Consider the following 20770-nt stretch of genomic DNA (forward strand, 5'->3'; position numbering starts at 1 on the left):
AATATTAAGATAGTAGAACATTCCCAACTGAAGGCTTATAATGCTTCCCCAGTGGACTTTAAGCACAAATGGCACAAACCTCATCTGAAACAGGTATAAGTATCACAAAGAAAAAACTTCTTCAGCCATATCTCTGAACCTCTTAGAGCAAGAAATCTGGACAGAGCCAAAAATAATAGGGGAGACAAAGGCCCATAAATAGGAATAATTGTTAAATATTGCTTTTAGAAAATTGATAGGATAGCAGGTTTTCCATTAGTGTGAATTTTCTGAAACATATGAAGTTTGAAACTGAAAAGCCTGTCTTTATTTTCTGACTTACATCCTCAATGATTTGCCAGAAAACCAAAAATGTATGAGAAACATGCCAAAAATATGAAGTGAAAATCTGGACAGTTGAGAGGCATACCTTCAACTGAATATCATTCTGGGTTCTACATTAGAAATACTTTCACTGATATACTTCTCTTTGGTGACAATTAACTGTTACAAAACCTTTTTTGAGTACTTCCCATGATTGCTGACTCATATGTATTTGACCTCCAAAAGACTAGCATAACTCAATGAGTTACTGATACATTTCTGAGTGGTGCCAGTTAAATTTTTGACAGCTGTAATATCACCAGTACCAAAGCATATGCAATGCAGGACACTGATATCCTGGTATTAAATGTGATTTACCTAAATTAGCAAATCTTTAGTGGAAATTAGCAGAGCTATGAAAGGTTCTGGTCTGATTCAATAATACTAGAGTCTGAACCAGTATTTGTGGCATATCACTTTCTAAAAGAAATATTGACTGGGCAATAACAATAAAACAGAGAGAGCAAGAGAAGGAGAGAAAGCTCCACAGTGAAAATCAACAGCATTATTGGTCTTTGCCCGTTTCAGTTCCAGTGCAGACCATTTAAGCTAACACACAAACAACCTCACCCCCACACTCATCCAATGATAAATGCATTTAGCGTTACAATTTGTATCAATTAAGCAGTACAGTAATATCATGAGGATTAACTCTCTCAGGTGTCCTGCACTGCATTTTCTCTGGAATAAACCTTGTAACTTCATATCAATTTGTTTTTTGCCATTTTATTCAGTTTCATCACCAGATACTCCCTAAGGTAAAAGTGGCAGAATTGTTAGACCTCCAGTAAAGTCATTATGGCAAAATCGTTTAATGCACAGAGGTCATGCAACCTTTTCCCATTGGATTCCTAAGTTCCTTATGATATGCAGAGAAATAAACATGTGGGGAAGGTAATGAAAGAAAGAGAGGGAGTGAAAACTCTTAAAGTGTAGGAGAAATATTAAGTTCCCAGTGAAAAGGACCCTGAGTCTGTAGACTGTTTCTCCTCGCTCCTAAATGTCAGTGTCGTGTTACTCTTGTAGAGCTCTTGACTTTGGGATGCAGCAGCCTGTATATGAAAATCAGTAACCTGACGGACAGAAAAAAAAGTGGTTGAAATAATTGCCATCCAGTAATTCTTTAGTCATGAACAGTCAATAAAGATGGTAATAAACACGCTCTAACAATTTTGATTATGTGGTAATCTCTGAAATAAGATCATTTCATAATCAGATTAGAAGTTTACTGTACAGTCTGATCCTAAGCACCAACATGTGTGAGGAAAAAGCAAATAGGAACAAACAGTAATAATCTGACAATATAGGGATTAGTCACTTTAGGCTTGTATATTAATTGGGAGTACCGTCCCACTAAGGCAGAGCTAAAATATAATTTCAAAACATACCTGAAACTGCACCATAATACACCAAAAAGCACTGGCCATCTGTGTCCAGACAGGATTCAAACACTTTAACACAACTGAATTAAGTAGTTGGCAGGCTATGAAAAAAAGATATTTTCCTCTGGAGATTATCGGACTGCATCATGAGCATAGCAGGCTGTTTTGCCTTCTTTTTTTTGTTACAAAAGCTGGCCAATTAACTAAATTCCAACACTAGGAAACTGTTAAAACTAGTCCAAAATGTCAAAAGTCACTATTTAGTTTTAAAAAAATAAAAATAGAAAAATTTGACCAGACCGAGTCACTGAAAGAACTCGGCTTTATTCATATTCATGTATGGTAAGCGCTTTCATCTATTAACTGGACTTCATCAGGTCATCTTGATGATGACGGTGATGATGAAATCTGTAAAAAATTGGCTCCTCACGTTTGTTTTGTTCCTAGTGCACCAACCAGTGCACTAAGTTTGTGATGACACTGGCCCCTGGCATGCATCTTACTAATATTACTCCTTCTATTACTATATTTGTTGTCTCCTCAATATCCCTAATGATTGCTGTTCTCTCTCTCTCTCTTACGAATCTCAGCCAACTTCTAGAGTGACTCCACCAACAGCTACTGCTCTCCATTGAGTTTAAGAGGCAAAGGTAGGAAATGGAAGTAGGTTGCCAGTTCTTTCTTCTGTATCACACGTTACCCTCATACCTATGGAAAATTTTGAGTCTCCAGTCTACCTACTGCATGTCTTTGGAGTGTGCGTGGAAACAGGAACACCTAAAAAAAAACACATGAAAACTGTCTTTGCTAACTAATTTTTGTCTCCTGCAGCTGCATTCAATGCTGCTGTCAAGTGCTATTTCTTCAGTGACCTGTTTGTACTGGATCTATATTTTAAGATCGAAAGCTCAAAAGACTGAAAATCAAAATATCCCATACTCAAAATATCAAACGCATTTTTAATGCAGAAAACAAGCCCTCCTGCACCCCTCTTTTTAGGGCTGCACCCCCACACCCATGTTAATTATATATACCAGCTCTAAGATCGTGTAACAGTGCAGAAGGGACAAATTCTCATGTTTGATATTTTGAGTTTTAGATATTTTGGTTTTCAGTCTTTTGAGCTTTTGATCTTATCATATAGACCCATTTTTACTACATTTTAGCAAATCTTAATCTCTTAGGCACTTGTCCCCTTTAGCCTACAGCAGTAAAAAATTGGAGCCATGGATCTGCACTTTCCAACCGTCTCTGCAACTAGTTTGGTTGAAATGGGCATTCTGCGAAAATGTATCAATTGTATCATGTTCACTGACAAACCCCTATTACTTAAACAATCTGCCCCAGTGTGAGAGATGCAATTTTATAATGTCACTGGATGCAAAGCTCTCACACGAGGCCAATACAAATAACAGAGTTGTCACCACCACACTAAGCTGGAAGCACATCATGTCATCAAATGTAATTTTGGTGAACAAGAAAAGAACAAGTGCTGTTCATCAAAACTAAATCCAAAACACAGTCACCGTATCAGTGCCAAAGTCCTCCTCACCAAACACGAAAATCAGCAAACAAAAGAAAGGCAGGACACTGCTATGTAATCTTCGTTTAATGGAACACAATAAAATCCAGAGGTAAGCGCTTTCGGGTTGAAACCCTTCTTCAGACAAATTAAAAACAGTCAAATCACTTTTTTAAATATACCACAGTCAATGACACATCCTTAAAACAACCAAAAACTTTCACCGACAGTGGAGTTTGCTTTTTTTTTCCAGTGTTGTGTGGAGTTTATATATATATATATATATATATATATATATATATATATATATATATATATATATATATATGTCCCAGGGGTGTGAGAGAATCCTCCACATGGAGTGTCCACTCCTTTTTTTTTTCTGTGCTTCAAAATTACCTTTGATGACTCAACATTAATCCACTAAACCAATCTCAAACACCTCATCCCAAACACATAGGCTTACATATGTTGAAGCTCTTAGAAGTAACCTACTTAAACCACAGAGGCCTCATAAATGTAATTCAAGAAACAAATACCCTCAGCAACCTCACACTCTCACTCCATGAGACATACATCTATGAGTAACACAGATTTGGTCCAATTTAGTCCAAAAGTCCGAAAGGCAAGCCGTCACACGTGAGACACACTGATGCACCACTCTCCAGATTGTGCGAATACAAAGTCATGGTCAGTTGCCTATCAGGCACAAGGATTCGCCACATCACACAAGCACTGAAGTCCCTGCACCTCAAATACACATATGACATAGTCATTGTACATGTAGGTGTAAATGACTTGAGATGCACTTTCCTAGACTATATGAAGAGAGACATGCTGGAGCTCTCTGAATATGTGTCTGAGGCAGGTATGAACCTAGCCTTGAGCTTTATTCTACTTTCACCAAGAATGACACCACAATACAGTCAAAAGATAAGATGACTTCAACAATTGATTTAGAATCTGGTATCATTCTAAGGGGTGGAATAAATACCAGCCTTGGAGGAAATTCCATATATTGGGTAAAACACCCCCCCCCCACTGTGCTTTTCTTTTTTAGGCAAAGTCAATCTTCTAAAACTTCGACTATAATTAAACAGAATCTAGATAACCTTTAAGTGTTGCTGCTCAGTGCTAGAAACCTAGACAAAAAACTCCACACCCTTCAAACACTATTTATATATTGCCACAGAGTTCTGGTTTAGGATTAGTGAAAGCACTTCATCCATGGAGGGCTTCAATGCCTATATCTTATACAACCCCACTGCATTAGAAGTAAAGGCAGTAAAGATGGAGGTGTCTCTACATTCTTTAAAAAAATTTCACCTCTAGACTTGTTAGAAAAGAAAATGACTTGGAATTCCTCCATCTCTAACTTACTGCAAACAAAACCCTTTATCACATCATAGCTAACCTCCTTTATGCCCCCCTCAGCCCAGGACACTCCCAAGGTTCCCCTCAGCCCATACTTCCTACCTAACCAGTAAGGAGTTCCTATGTATTAAGGCAAACAACATACTCTGAGGAGACTTCAATTATTCTTCCATCAAATAGGAGACATATACATCCTGAAAGATGTATACCCAGAAATTTCTGGACTTCATAAATAGAAACTCTCTGGACCAATTTGTCCATACCTCAACCAGTGGGTATAAAATCCTAAACTTCTTTCTTACACATACAAGACAGCTCTGCTCACTGCCTATTGTAACCTTCTACCTTGTAAATTGGACCACAAGTCAATCATATTCACTTTAGGAGTGAAGCCAGAAACATCCTCCAATACCTCAATAATCCGAGATTATGCAAAGGCTAATCTACTACAACTGAATGATAACCTGACTAAATTCAAAATCCCCTTCTACCTTGACAATCCCACTGTTTTTGTGAAATCCTTTACTACCAAGTTCAAAGCAGATGTTATGACCTGACTAAATTCAAAATCCCCTTCTACCTTGATAATCCTACTGTTTTTGTGAAATCCTTTACTATCAAATTCAAAGCACATGCAAATAATTGCATAGATGCATCTGTCCCTGTTAGCAATAAATATAGCTCAAAATTCAAAAACAAACCCATATGATCAAACCTTAATGTAAACAGGCTCTATAACAAAAGAAAAAAAATTAATTGTATGCAAAATTAAATCTGTCAAGAATCCACAAAATGCTATTTTTAAATTAAACAAGGAACTCTGAATCCCAATCAAATCAACCAAAGCCATATGTGAAGTAAATGTATCCACCCAGGCAAAAGATACCCACAAAGCCTTCTTTAACTATGTTAGAAATCTCAGAAGGAAATCTCAGAAGCACTGCCAAGTACTGTGCAAAGTTATAGTAACTGATATCACATACTCAGGTCGAGAGGACACAGCCAATATAGGATAAGACAAATTCAGATCCAACTTTATCTCCATCTTCTGATCAATATTCTTATTTGAAATACTCATGTCTATCCTCCCTGTCTTCTCATATCTCCCAACAGCAAGTTTTCAAGGCACTATCTAAGGCCAACAACATTAAGTCTTTAGGGCAGATAACATATCAGGCTGCCTACTGGCTAGCTTGAAAGATGAACTGTCAGACTCCCTACAGAGGCTATTCAACATTAACCTCAAAACAGGCCTTGTGCTGTATGAATGGAGGACAGCTACAGTCACATCCTTACCAAAAAGGTGGGACTTCAACACATACTAGTAATTAGAGAACCATAAGCCTGGCAGCCTCATCTTTAAGGCTATTAAGAGGATCATCACATAAGTAATAAACAGGGATATAGGTGACCTACAGACTCTCAGCCTAAACCAGTTTGGGTTTATCAAGGGCAGGTCATGCATACTTAACCTGGTTGACTGAAGTAATGGATGTGGGCAGATCAGTGCACACTGCCTATCTGGACTTCACAAAGGTGTTCAGCACTATCCCACACTCACGCATCATAAATAATGTCTCTTCGCTAGCTATTAATCCCTATGCAACTAACTGGATGGCAAACCAGCTCACAAATAGAACCCAGGAAGTAAGGGTGGGACAGCTCTACCTCCTCCAAAAGACCTATCATTAGTGGAGTGTCCCAGAGTTCAGTCCTTGGGCCATTTCTCTTTGCCACATATTTATTGAAGGTCAAAGCTAATGTTAAGGGATTGTAGCTGATCAAGTTTATAGATGACTGTAAACTTGATGCCATCATAATCTCTCCAGATGACACCATTCTTCTACAAGAGGGCCTGTTCCAAACAAGCAGTTGGTGCCAAAAGTATGGAGTGAAACTAAATGCCTAGAAATGTATAAATGTATCATTTAGTAAACATGACCCCCTTTGTAAATGGCACTGAAATGTGAAAAAAAACCTCACAACCTTCATTATTTATTTATTCCAAACCACATGTAGTTTTAGGAGTATAGACAGAAATCAAGTTAATCATAGAACAAAAATGCTTCTGAAGTACAGAAGTGCATTTCAAAACAAACTCTTTTTAGAGAAGAAATTCCACTCTTTTACACAATTTGCTCACTACATTAGGCTGTTTGAGAGTGTCTGAAAGTTTGCAGGTGTTAAAATGTAACACGCACCTGACTAAAATAATTTCAGCATGCCATAAATTTTGCACCAGTTGTATAGCCTGTAAAGGGCTTATCACCCCTCTCCCCAAACCTTAACCTTCTTAATCTTGATATGGTCAGAATTTTTCATTGTAATAGATTACTCATCTGAGTTTCATAATGTTGGGGAGGGGTCCAGGCCAGTGCTGACTGTATGATGCATGCACTCTTTTTTTGCCCCCCTTTGGTTATGCACACATTTCTATGAGGGGTTTTCCCCGGCTCTTTGCTTTGTATCTGGTTGTAGTAGTCAGCAGGGTAAGCAGCAACTTCATGTCAAGCATTGAACTTCATAACATTCTCCAAGAGCTGTTCATCAAGCCAGTTGGTTTATTGAATTATTTATTTTTTTCAGTTTAATCATATAACCATTTGTTAGCCATTAATCAATGTGGTGGGTATGGGTTTATGGGAGAGTAGCCTTTCTCAAGGCAGTCATATTTCAGTGCTTTTTAAATGATCATTTTGCAGTAAGAATGTTTTAAGTCATAGCTGTGATGGGTTGCACAGTGATTAAGGACCATTACAGGGAGGAATTTGCTGTCACATATCTCAAGGATGAATGAACTGTTGATCTAGCTTACAGGACTTCTTCAGATACAGTCCTGATGGATCTGTTGTACATATGCAATGCAAAGAGCTCCAGAAACACTAGATCCAGGGATCTGAACTTCACTTGTGACATGAACAGAACATGCTTGAGAGACAGATATGAGTCTCAAAGGATCCCCACACTATGGAATACGCTCTCCATCTATGTAAACAAAGTTCATCCCTGCCCCTATTTAAACAAAATCTTGACAACTGGATTGAAAATTGGAAATGTATCCCCCCCCCCAGTCTGCCCCAAAATCTGTTATGTAGACAGGCTGTCAAAAAGTAAAGCAGTATCCTAACACCCCCTTCAAATCCTTAGCAACCTACCTACTAACATGCCCCCATATGATACTTCAAACCCAAATGGTTTGGGGTACACACGTAGGCTTGTAAGGGCCCTAGTGGTCGTTAGCCTAGTAACAACATATGAACTACCATATTGACAACATCTTCCTGAAAACTGTATCCCATTGTTAGAGATATTAGAACTTATGTGTGATACCCCTCCTCTGGGATAGTAATCTAGAGGCCTCAGTCCTCACCACTGACACTGGTGAGGGGCATTCACTTGGAGCAAAAATAGATGCACACAGTATTTCCAGATGCAGCTGTCTGCACCAATCACTATTTCCCTTAAGAGCACACAGGGAACAAACTCCAGTCCTGGGTCTGGGTTTCTCTCACTAGGCCCCAAATAAGACAACACACTGACCACAGCTGTAGAGTTGAGTCCTCAGCTGAGCGCTCCAAGCCAAGTCCTCCACCAACGTATCTGTGAAACCAGTGCTCTATGTCCCTGCTGCAAGTAGCTGACACACACACTGTTTGAGATTTGATTTACACACACACACACACACACACACACACACACACACACACACACACACACACACACACACACACACACACACACACACACACACACACACATACACGTGTGTGTGCACACACCTAGGAAATGCTGACACAGATTTACCAGCTATGCCCCCCTTTGCCCAGACTATAAGGTAGATACTGCCACCAGAACACTTCAAAGCCAGCTACTCTAAGAGTCTTACCAGGGTACCCAATTATACTGAGTAAAATTAATACTAATACAAATGGTAGTGTTTGACCAATGCAGCAATGCTTTCAGGAGGGGCCACAGTGTCACCAAATAAATATAAGTACTTTCAAAGGTTAAAATAGTCTCTAAAAGGCCAGCCACAATGAAAAGTTTAAATGTGTTTATTAATAAATAATAAAAGAACATGAAAATACCAAATATCTATTTACAATAAACACCAGAGTTTCAATCACAGGAAATATTAAAAATAACACAAATGGATAGATTCATACAGATACAGAAAAAACAGTACTTAACTAATTTCACTGTATTTTCCTGACTGATTAAAGAATTAGTGTTCCCTAGTTCACTTACTAGAGCAAGGCAAAATGATGTAGGTGAGCGGTCCTTCTTTGTCAAGTTTCAAAAACAGACTGCTGAGAGCTAAGTGACATCTCTCACTAATATAATTTCAGTGCTGGCTATAGAAAGATATCACATCTGGTCATCTGACTGTGGTTCCCATACTACCCATTTTACTAAAAATGAACCAGAATCTAGCACATATGTTCATAGATTCATAGGTTCATAAGTGTGTACTAGGCTAATGGCCCTGGGGCCTTTACAAGCCTAGCCCATAAAATTGCCCTGGCATTGTGCCACCCATTGTTAGTTTCCAGTGTCTCTATCAAGTACAGCCACTGGAGTGATCCTCGGGTGAACCTTCTATTTCCCATCCACTCATCTAGATTTCTCATGAAGACGGCTAGTGAGGTGCTCTGCTTGACATGTATGGGAAGTCTATTCCAGAGCATGGGCCATCTCTGGGTTATGAACTTGTCCTGCCAGCATGTTCTGTTGATTGTGGTAATGAAGTTGAGGTCTCTGGGAGGGATTGGGATTTCTTTAGATGTACCATTTCTAACAGAGCTGGGTCAGACATGGCTTTGTAAGTGAAGCAGAGATCGCCTCTTAGTAGATGATATGAGACAGAGAATAGGTGAATCTTTTTTAGTCTGTCCATGTAGGACATGTCTTTAAGGCCTAGGATCCTCTTCGTGAAGTACTTTTCTGGTCTCTCCAGCTGTTGCAGGTGTCTAGTGAGGTACATGCCAAATGGGGAATTATACTCTATGATTTGTCTAATGAGGAAAGAGTAGAGAGAAATGATGACCTCTTTATTCCTGGATGCAAAACCCTTGGTAATGAGATGTGCCACATAGAAGGGCTTTCTGACCACAGTGGAAATGTGGTGGTTGAAGGAGAGGTTGCTGTCAACCTGTGTCCCCAGATCTCCTATAATGCCTTCAGTGTCCAGTGGGCTCCCATCGATGTGTTAATTAGTGGGAACTGAGTTTTTCCCAAAGGGGATGATGACACATTTTTTGGCATTAAGCTTAAGGCCATAGTTTCAACACCAGTCATTGGTCTCAGTGAGGCCTTTCTGTAGGATGTCTGCATCACTTGGGGAGTTAATAATGGCTCCCAGCTTGCATTCATCTGTGAATTTGATCATCTAGAGTCCCTCCATGTTGGCCTGGACTTCTGAGAAGTAGATGCTAAATAGGAGGGGACCCAGAACTGATCCCTGTGGGATTCCACTCGTGACTGGTCAGCAGTCTGACTTGCAGTCCGCTACTTTCACACTGTGTGTTCTATCTGTGAGCCAATTTGCAACCCACCTAATGATATAGGAGTTGATGCCTAGTTTGGTTAGTTTATCAATAATTCTTGTGTGAGGAATGGTATCAAAGGCCTTGGCCAGATCAAGGTAGGCTGTATGAACTGCCTTACCTTCATCCACCCCTCTGGTGACTGACGGAAATAAGTCAACCAGGTTGAGCAGGCATGAGCTACCTTTCACAAAACCAAATTGCATGGAATACAGAGTTTGGAGATTCCCCATATCCTTGTTAATTAGGTCCATGACGATGTGCTCCATAGCCTTACATATCAGACTCATCAGGCTAATGGGGAGATAAATTCCAGGGTCTATAGTCACTCCTCCTTTATGGAGAGGGATGACTATAGCAGTGCACCATTTGGTAGGGACAAAGCTTGAGGTGAGGCTGTGAGTGAACAGAGCTAACAGGTGTGGTGCCAGTTCACTTTGTAATTCATGTAGAAAACAGCCAGGGATATTGTCAGGTCCCATGGAAGCTGTATTCTTGACCTTAGGCAATGCAGCTTTAACCTGTGCTGCAGTAATGCAGGGTACCTGGCAGTCTTCTGGTATTGTGATTGGTCCTTTTGAGGGGGGGGGGGTAAAGTTGGCATTGAATCTCTAGGCCAGTATGTTGGCAATATTTGATGGCTCAGTATAGGAGGTACCATTGTGAAGTAACTCAAAGCAAATCTGGATATTTCCATGGAGATTCTTATTATAACTAAAGAAGGCTTTGTAGTTGTTTTTAGTGTCTGCCGCAATTCTGCCTTCATAGCTGGCTTTGGAGGTTTTGATGCGGGATCTCAGTTTTTATTGAGTCTAATAAGGGAATTTTTCCAGTCTTGGGCCTTCACCTTTTTCTGCAACAGTTTCTTCCTTTTGTTGTAGAGTTTATTAATGGCAGGGGACCACCAGGCCAGCTTCCTTTTTTTGGAAGAGAGTGTCTTGGTTCTGTTGGATATGGCTAGTTCCATGCATTTATGTATGTGTTTGTACAGTGCATTGGTATAGATTTGGCACTCATGCATCTATTTTTTATTGGCATGGGTGCCGTAAAGTTAGCCACCTCTGCTTTTAGGAGTCCAAAGTCAACTTTGGAGAAGTTTTTCATGGTGGTTACCTTTGTGGGGGGGGGGTGAGATGTGGATTTCCATGGTGATTAGTTTGTGGTTGGATCTAAATGGGGAGGAATTGACTATTGGTGTAGAGCAATGGCTGCCCGTGTTAGTAATAACCAGATCAAGGATGTTGCTTCCTCTAGTAGGGGTAAGAATGAGCTGGTCCAGGGCATTGGAATTGATGAATTCCAGGAACCGTTGGGCCAGTGCATTGGTTCTTGAGTAGTTGTCCCAGTTGATGGAGGGGTAGTTGAAGTCTGCTAGTATGACAGTGTTGGGTTGGACCTTGATAGATTCCAGGGTGCTTAGGAATGTGAAGTGAGAGACTAGGGACATAGTTGGGGACCTATAGCAGGCTATGACCTGGATCACAGTCTTACCCAGTGTTAGTTGTGCCTAACGTATCTCAGATGCATTATGCTGGGCTACTAGTCTGGAGGTGTGCATATCCTTTATGAATATGAAGACACCACTGCCTTTGGAGCTTCGGTCCATGTTTTGGGGCCAAAAGATGTGGAATGAATTATAGCCTGGTAGCACAGGGGTGCTTTCTGCCACTTTAAACCAGGTCTCTGTTACAGCACAAATGTTGATGTTCTCCATTTTGAAGAATGCTTCAAGCGAGTGCATCTTGAGATTTAGACTTCTAGCATTGAGCAGCATGACCCTCAGATTGCATTTATTTATAGCTGCTACAGTGGTAATTTGGTCTTTGGAACACCTCCTAAAAAAGGCACTATAAGGGTGGCAAGAGCTTTAGCCAGTACCTGGAAACCAAGGGGTAACAGATGCAGGCCATCTCTGGCAAAGCACTGAGGTCTCTCAATCATGTCATCCCAAGCAGACAGATACTGGATCCCCTTAGAATCACACCAGAAACTTAGCCAATTGTTGAAGTCAATCATTTTTTGTTTGTACTGCGGTATCATTCTGGGTGATGGCAGGATAATGCTCAGGGCTAGTGTCATACCTGCCTGTGCCACATAATCCAAGAGCTCCACCATGTCTCTTTTCATGTAGTCCAGGTAGGTGCATTTCAGGTCATTCACACCCACATGGACAATGACAGAGTTATACTTGTACTTGTTGTAGAGTGACCTGAGTGCATGTGTTATGTGTCGGATTCTGGCACCTGATAGACAGCTGACTGTTACCTTCTCCTTATTCAACCTAGTGAGTGGGACATCTGTGTGCTTCACTATTGAGTCACCTATGATTAGTGCATTGGGCAAAGTTTTTAGCCTTAGGGGCTTAGGTTGAGAGGCACACTGTGAAGGTGAACTATGTGTCCTGTGGTTTGTGCTGTGTTGTGGTGGTCGAGTGCATTTCTGTCTTGGAGGTCTCTGCTGTTTGGGTAAATTTCTATTGAGTACCTCTGTGAAGGTTGGAGTGTGGTTTGTGTTTTTATGTGAGAGCTGTGATAGTGGGTATTCTGGATAGCTATGTGTTCCATGTGGTGTTGTGTAGTTGTTGATCTTCTCCTATTTGACCAGCTAGACTGATCTTGTCTGGAGAGTGCATAGCTTCATATTTGGTGATATAAGCGCATCTCTCACAAGTCTGAGTGTTGGGAGGTAAGAGGAGAGGGTTGTCTGTACATGAGGCAGTTGCTACACTGCCTCAGAATGTCCAAGTGCACCAGGTTAATAGGAGAAAGCACAGGGAACTGCCCTTTAATCATGCCAGGAGGGGTGGTCATAACTACTAAGTACTGGAGCTATTTCCATAAAGAATAACTAGTGGTAATGGCTCTTAGGTTTGCTATAATAATTGCTACAAAAACCTGTTGAAGTGTAAAGCCATTGGGCTATTTGAAGTGCAAGAAAGAAAGAACTAGCAAGATCTAAGGGAAAAACTGAAGAGAAAACTTTCTGGCACAAGTAATAGTTTACTTCAGCTCAGCGCCGCTGAGCGGAGCTTAAACAAGTGCAAACCCATGCAAGTGTGGGCTTTTAAACCAGAAAGTTGAAAGGGAAAGAAAAACTGCCCAAATGTTCAATAAACTGCAATTTCTGGGTCAGAAACCACTCTTCCTGTGGTAGATAGGCTACCTAGTGCTTACCACTCCCACTGATAAGCTAAAAGGCTTCCCTCCAACACAGAAAGGCTTGGGGGGCTCATAAGCTTACAAACAGTCCTGGATACATCAAATCTGTATCAGGACTAGACTAGTTACAGGAAAGGTGGGAAACAAGCACAAATGGGGGCTTTTAAACCAGAAAGTTAAACGGGATGGCAAAACTGCCCAAACGGCCACTAAACTACAATTTCTGGGCCAGAAACCACTCTTCTTGTAGTAGACAGGTTACTTAGTGATTACTACTCCCACTGATAAGCTAGAAGGCTTCTATCCAACACAGAAAGGCTTGAGGGAGCTCAGAAGTTTACAAACAGTCCTGGATACAGCAAATCTGTATCTGGACTAGACTAGTTATAGGAACGGTCGGAAACAAGCTTAGAACATTTTTTACAGAAAAACAGCTGAAACATCAGTAAAACAATTCAAATGCAGTGCAAGTTAGCACACTTGAGTGTGCAGCAATATTAAAGCAAATACAGTTCAAATAAATGCAATTTAGCTTTGCTAAGATGTGTTACAGCATCTGGAAGCTATAAAACCATTTCAAAAACTTCCACCCTTCAAGGGTAGCAATTAGCTCACCCCTAAGGACAATACAGGAGAATTCCTAGTACTGATTTATACAGGCATTTCATCTCTGGCTGCAATCAGAACTGTGAGAAACAATTCTTATGGCCTAAACCAGGTAATCTAATTTCAGACTTTTTTCAAAGTTAGCTGGACTGAGATTTACCTCTTCTCTTCCAGTACCCTCTGTCACAATATATTAATTTGAACAGTTACAATACAGTCTGACATACAGGTGCATTTCTTTTCTGTCCAGCAGGACCCACTGTTGGTATATTTTTTAACACAAGCAGCTTTACAAATACACTTTGAACACAAGCATCTGTACAATTCAGCTTCATATACAAATGACATATATTTTTTTTACAAAACTCCAACTAGCTATGCTGGCATATGTTACACATCCACTGCCTTACTTCTTCTGGCATAGCTGGCAATACCTCACATCATCACACTATGGATCTGCTATTGTAAAGAAATTCTTATTATCCAACAGCTTATATCTAAAATTAATGTGCCCAGGAATGTAATTGTTCCTCTGTATTCTGCATCCATAGACCAACCATTTGGTATAATGCTCCTTTTGGTATGTGTACCTATCCAAGCACATCAGACAAATGGAATGACTACAATGCTTCCTCATTAAAAAAAAATCAAGGACCTAAATCATAAAATCTGTGTAGACCATCTCAAACACTTGTCTTTCTTGTCAGTATCACACAGGCTACTGAAAGGTGACCTCTGTCTACCATATACAGCACTAACAGACCCTGTTTTGTTAGCCCTATTACACATTCACAAGTCCAGTGGAAGAGTGAACACTTGTTCAAGGGAACGCAACCTTTTTTGCAAGATTAACTGAACATGTGGAAGGCATAGGTATGTATCAGGCAATAGCACTTCTGTGAGACCAGCTTTCCCTCCACATAAAGCAGAGTATATCTTTTATGCTATTCAAATGTAACTTGGATGAATAGATGGGTAACCGTAAATTCACTCCTTGTTTATTCCCTATGTTCTTCATGGTTAGGGAAACATACAGGTACTCAACATAAACTTGTACAGCCTGTCTTTGGAGAGTCATATTGCAAAATATAAGGGTTAATAATTTCAAGAAATGTAGGGACAGGTTTCTAAGATCCTCACAAATTAAGAGCATAGTAAGTATCTATGAAACTAATACTAATTTAAGTCCTGTGTCAGCTTAAAAATAATACCACCGCTTTCTTGTCCTAAGTAAATAATAGCAATAGGTCTTCTGCCAGTTCTCCACTCCATAGCCATATGCTACCTTGTAGACAGCATCAACATGGAAAGCACAAAATTGCTTCATATTGTTTCATGGATGCACATGGAGCACACTGTACATTGAAATTTTGTTAAGCATATCCTTGACTTGTTACACTAGGTTTATTTTTGACAATAAAAATGCAATTACTCCAGTGTCTGATTAAACAATATGTGATCTAGAACATCTATTTTCTTAGTAATCACAACTATATCCCAATTGTTTAGGTACAGTCTGTGGCAAGAGATAATTTTCAAAGTTAATTCTACAAAAGATGTAGTACGTTCACCACATAACAATCATGGTCAGCTTGTATGTCATATATCAGTGTGAGTTAACTTCTAATAAATGATTCAAGAATTTCAGGTGGTTTCACATCTCACCACTATTCTAATGCAGTATGCTAATGTGATGCTATAATAAAATACATGGGCATTATTTTCTATATATTATCACAGCAATTTGTCATAAAAGAGGAAATAAGAGAAATTCTGTATAACGTACTTTGCGCTGGAATGCAGAAGAATGCATGTGATACTATTCACCCTGACTAGGACATAGGTTCTTATCCAAGCTTTGGCAGACTTCTTAACTGCAGGAGAGGGTGAGCACAAAATGATTATTTTGGTGAAGAATACGGGATCATAGCTATATTACTAATGCAGCACCTTTACATAACTCTTGTACTAATGCCCTGGAGCTATGCTATTAGGTGAGGCATTTATATTAAAGGCTGGAAAAAATGCAGAGATCCCCCACTGTGAAGAAATCATGGAGTGGTATATGATTCTGAATGGCTTAGTCTGTTTCTTAAGTGGCTAAGTCCCACTTGATACAAGGGTTTATTTTTAGGTGCTACTCTGAAGTTTTGGTTTGATTAAATGATGTGCAAAGTCAATCAATATGTAAGTGAAATATATGAGGTTTAAAGCCCATTGTGCAAGTCCTAATTTATAGTGCATTGCCCTAGCCTCTAAGGTATACTAACATGAAATATGACTTTTATGAGGACATGTGCTAGACTTTAAAAGTGACTGACAGGAGGGGATGCACTTACTGTGAATCAAATGGAAAGGAAGTAGATGTGGGGGTCAGTAGGAAATCAAGCAAATATTGGACGCTAAATGTCCTTTATGGAGAACTGGCCATCTGAATATTAACTGGTATACAATGCAGAAGGAAATGAAATATTAGAGGGGCGTGCTGCTGAAGCAGATATGTTGTACATCTAGAAGCTTCTGTCTAAGTACTACTTATCTAAGACAAGAAGGAGAAGGCATCTTTCCAATAAAACATCATCCCTGCACTGATGTCATTGTACAGAGAAGAGGGAAAGGACCTTTCTGAGTGCTGGTATGGTCCACAGCTTTAAAAGATTTACTAGAGTGAGGTATTACATTCCTCCAAACAGGAAATCATACTGTTCATTAGGATGTGTCTAGACCCACAGAAGCATACATTTATAATGGAATAGAATGCAGACTATAGGGATAAAAAGAGGTTCAAGAAAATTGGTAGCAGTGGTTTATCAGTGAGGGGTACAAGTACATATTACAGCACCCATTTAGAATGGGAACAGATGCCATAAACGTGAGAAGAAACTGTACTAAAGCATCAAATATACAACATACTTGTAACTTTGTTATTGAGTGGTGGTCAAAGACACTATTTAGATATAGAGCCATAAAAATGTGAAACTGCATTAATGCTTATTTGCTGACAGAATGCAATTAAATACTAAGAAAGGTAATAATGTCAAGTCAGTGGTTCATTTTGCTGTGACAAGGCAGCAGATCTAGTATTTTTGATTCTACTAATAACACCAGAGCTGGACAGCCTGATGGCCTGTCCTGCCTATATGAGTGCGTGTGGCATAAGTGACCCCTGGTTAAAAACAGAGGCTAATCATGGGTGTTTAATTGAAAATAAGGCTGGTACGTGCATATATACAGCAGATGTAATGTGAATCTAGAGCAGAGGGATGTACATAACATTAATGTCGGATGCATTGTTTGATGCTGTACATCCCTGGCCTCAGAGTAGGGCTTAAAAACAAAATTCTGTCTTTCATTGTTGATGGTGCCCAGCCACTAACATTTATTCTTAACAAAGACACCCCCTCCCCCGAGAGGAATGGTCACTGAAAGACTATAGGTTCATATGTGTTTACCAGGCTGACAACCACAAGGGCCTTTGTAAGCCTAGCCTTGCATCCCAAATCTTGGACAGTTCTGGTACCCTTGATAAGTGTAAGCAGGGACTTGGGAGATGAAGCATTTATGAGAAAGGGTTTGGGAGATGAACCATTTACAGGCTGTCCATTAAAGATATAGATGCCAAACCTGGGGTAAATTTCCTGTTCCCCATCTAGTTGTCCAAGTTACACTTGAATTGGGTTAGGGAGCAACTCTGCTTCACATGGATGGAGATCCTGTTCCAGAAAAGGGGTAGTCTGTTCTAAAGACTTAAACCATGTCTGTGATATAAATATATCTATATATAAATATACATGTTTATCTATATAGCTATCTATGTATGTGTGTGTGTGTGTGTGTGTGTGTGTGTGTGTGTGTGTATAGATAGATAGCTAGATAGATAGATATATAGATAGATAGATAGATAGATAGATAGATAGATAGATAGATAGATTCGATATAGATATACATACACACACACACATGTAGTCACTATAACATGGTTTAAAATGGTGTTGAGCACTCTGGCTATGCAGGGCTACAATGCCCTCCTCATGTTTAAACCAGCTGCTGTTCAGGAAGCAAACAAGGTGGAGGTGTCTCAGTCTTCATCCAAAAGAGACTTACATCAAGGATGGTAAAGCAGCATGATCCAATAGACCTTCTTTACATCCAAATAACTATCAGAAAGGTAAAATATCATATATTAGCTAGCCTTCCCTGTTTATTACCGTAAGACAATCCCAAAGTTAATAAATATAACCTGTGGCAGGCACCATTTTTAAAACTACAATCTACCAAAACGCCAAGCAGATAACGAAAAAGAAACACTCGCCACCACGAAGAACGGTCCAACCAACTATAATCCAATCCACTTGTTCAGATAAAAGCACTTTATTCAAGTAAAAACAGGTATGAACGCCTTATAACTAAAAACACATACTGCGTTTTCGTCGACTTCTTTGACTTCATCAGAAACAATTAACTCATCAAATAATCATCATTTATATAATCTCATTCATTGATTAATTATGCAATTAATTTGGAAGTTTAAAAATTTAAAGAAATAGAAATAATGCAAACTACATAATGCCACAACCAGGTGTCACTGTATAATAATATTAAACCACACAGTAGCTCTAAGTAAATAATTATTATTACTTTAGTTGTTCCTTGAAAAGGAGAACTTTTATATGATTAAATAGGAATGCTTCGAAGAACTGTTTTAAAAAACTACTTTAAAAATTGTACATGAGGGAAATACATTTTATGAAAGAAAGGAACTACTTGAATAAATATTTAAAATTTAACTACATATTATATTAAATAAAAGCAGATAAATATCAATAAATATATATATAAAATCACATATAAAAATGTGCATCAATATAAATTGGAATTAGAATATTAAAGCACAGTACAATAAAATTTCATTTGGGTTGCATTCTGTGTAAATGTTTACAGACCTGTTTCTATTGATCATGGGGACCTCTAGTGGCCAAAGAATGTATGTGTGCCATGTATCTTCTTACAGCTTAGCTGCTCTTAACTTTAACAATGGCAATATGGATATATGGTCATTGAGCCCCGGATATTTATCCGCACTTAAGGCTACTTGCCACCATAACTCCCTATACTCGATTGTGGTCTCCCATGGTCCTCCTCGAATATCTTGTTGTATATGTTCTATAACCATGAACTTGAATTTATATTCCTTACATACTTTACTATGCTTATACAACGCATTGCTTTCTTTCTTAGTAATTATATCATACGTGTGCTCGTAGATCCTTTTTCTTAAAGCTCTTTCTGATTTCCCAACATAGAAAGCACCACATTTTTCACAATGGGCGAGGTACACTATCCCTTTAGTATTGCAATTAAAATAATCCTGGCTAGTTATCATTTTGTTCCTACTTGCAATGTTGTAACCTTCCCCATTTATTACATAGCAGCATTGACTACAATGTCCACATTTGTAGGTGCCCTTCTTATTTGTCCTTCGATTGCTTTGAACCTTCTTACTTTCCAGGATATTACCTATGTTCCTGGAATTTCTGTAAATCACTTTCCTAGGAATGTTGGATATACCTTCTATATCGGTGAAGGCTAAAAACTTGTCCCATTCCTTAAAAAAGATTTTACTAATTCCATTATTTATTCCATTGTACTCCAAAATCAGTGCCTGGGAAAAGTTTTCAGGACCATTATTATTCTTATTATTCACCACGCCGGTCCCACCATTATATTCTATAGATTCACTCCAATCTTGACCCCTGTAAATAGGTGCAAATCTGTTCTTCCTTCCTTCTAACACTTCATTCTTGATATGCTTGACAAAATCACTGGGGTAGCCTCTCTCTATAAACAATCCACTTTGCTACAGGCCCCATGAGGAGCTCAGTGTCTCTCCAGTAAGTGTTTTACAACTGTGAATGCCTATTTATGTTGAATTGTGTTAGACATTTTACAACTGTATATGTTTATGTTGAATTGTGTTAGACATCTAATATGATTTATGCTTTATTATTGGAAGTTACTATGCCATGCTAGCATTTTGTCTGCACCAAGTTGTTTTTAGTATAATAGTATGGTATATTTGCATACCTGCACCTTGTTCACTAATGTTATTCATGTAATTGTGTTGTGTGTAGGCAGCTTATACTGGTGTCTAATTATTTCTATATAATTGTGCTGTTACTGGTGGATAGAATCACATTAGACAACCTCGACAGAGTGCTGCTCGCTATATTTTTATCTGTGACTGCATAACTGTCTTGAGGTTTCTTCTAACAGATGTTTTTTGAATTGGCTCAGTATCTGCATATACTAATAGTTGGTTCAAGACATATTTTCCTGCATACAGTAGCTATTTGCTCAGTTTGCTTTTTGTAATCTTTATAATATATCTTTACCATCTCAAAGTGCTTACTCCTCACTGTACTCTTCTTTTCTAGACCTAACACCACTCTTGAGTATTCAACTGCGGTACCACCTTTATCATTCTTATAAGAAAAGCGCAGTCCAGGTCTGAACTGTCTGCAAACAACTAAAGTTAACTTTGAGTATGTGTCTACCTGTTTGAGCCAATATACATTTTTCCTGGAGAGCACTCTGCTTTGGCTTGTAAGCACCCCCCCCCCCCACACACACACACACTCATCTTCCATTTTCTCTCTTATTCCCTTCTGTTAGCATATAGTATCCATAACTGGTCAACACTGTGTGTTTGTTAATTTACACTGAGACCACAGTAGCCTACTGATACAAGGTTATCCTGTTTTTCCACCTGAGAAATGGTTAAGAAATGACTTACAGTTTCAGAGCAGTCCTTGGTCAATT

General features: G+C 39.1%; 1 protein-coding gene across 1 annotated transcript in view; it reads right to left on the reverse strand.

The window, feature by feature from the left end:
* Positions 1-372: 372 nt before the first annotated feature.
* P2RX3 (purinergic receptor P2X 3) overlaps positions 373-20770 on the reverse strand; it is a 684798-nt gene continuing 664400 nt past the window's right edge. The window contains exon 13 of the mRNA XM_044084177.1: positions 373-1436. Coding sequence (XP_043940112.1) covers positions 1308-1436 — 129 coding nt within the window. The 3' untranslated portion in view covers positions 373-1307. The remainder of the gene's footprint in view (positions 1437-20770) is intronic.

Source organism: Protopterus annectens, chromosome 9.part0 (assembly GCF_019279795.1).
Source record: "Protopterus annectens isolate FY-2018-M chromosome 9.part0, PAN1.0, whole genome shotgun sequence".
Classification (NCBI taxonomy): domain Eukaryota; kingdom Metazoa; phylum Chordata; order Ceratodontiformes; family Protopteridae; genus Protopterus; species Protopterus annectens.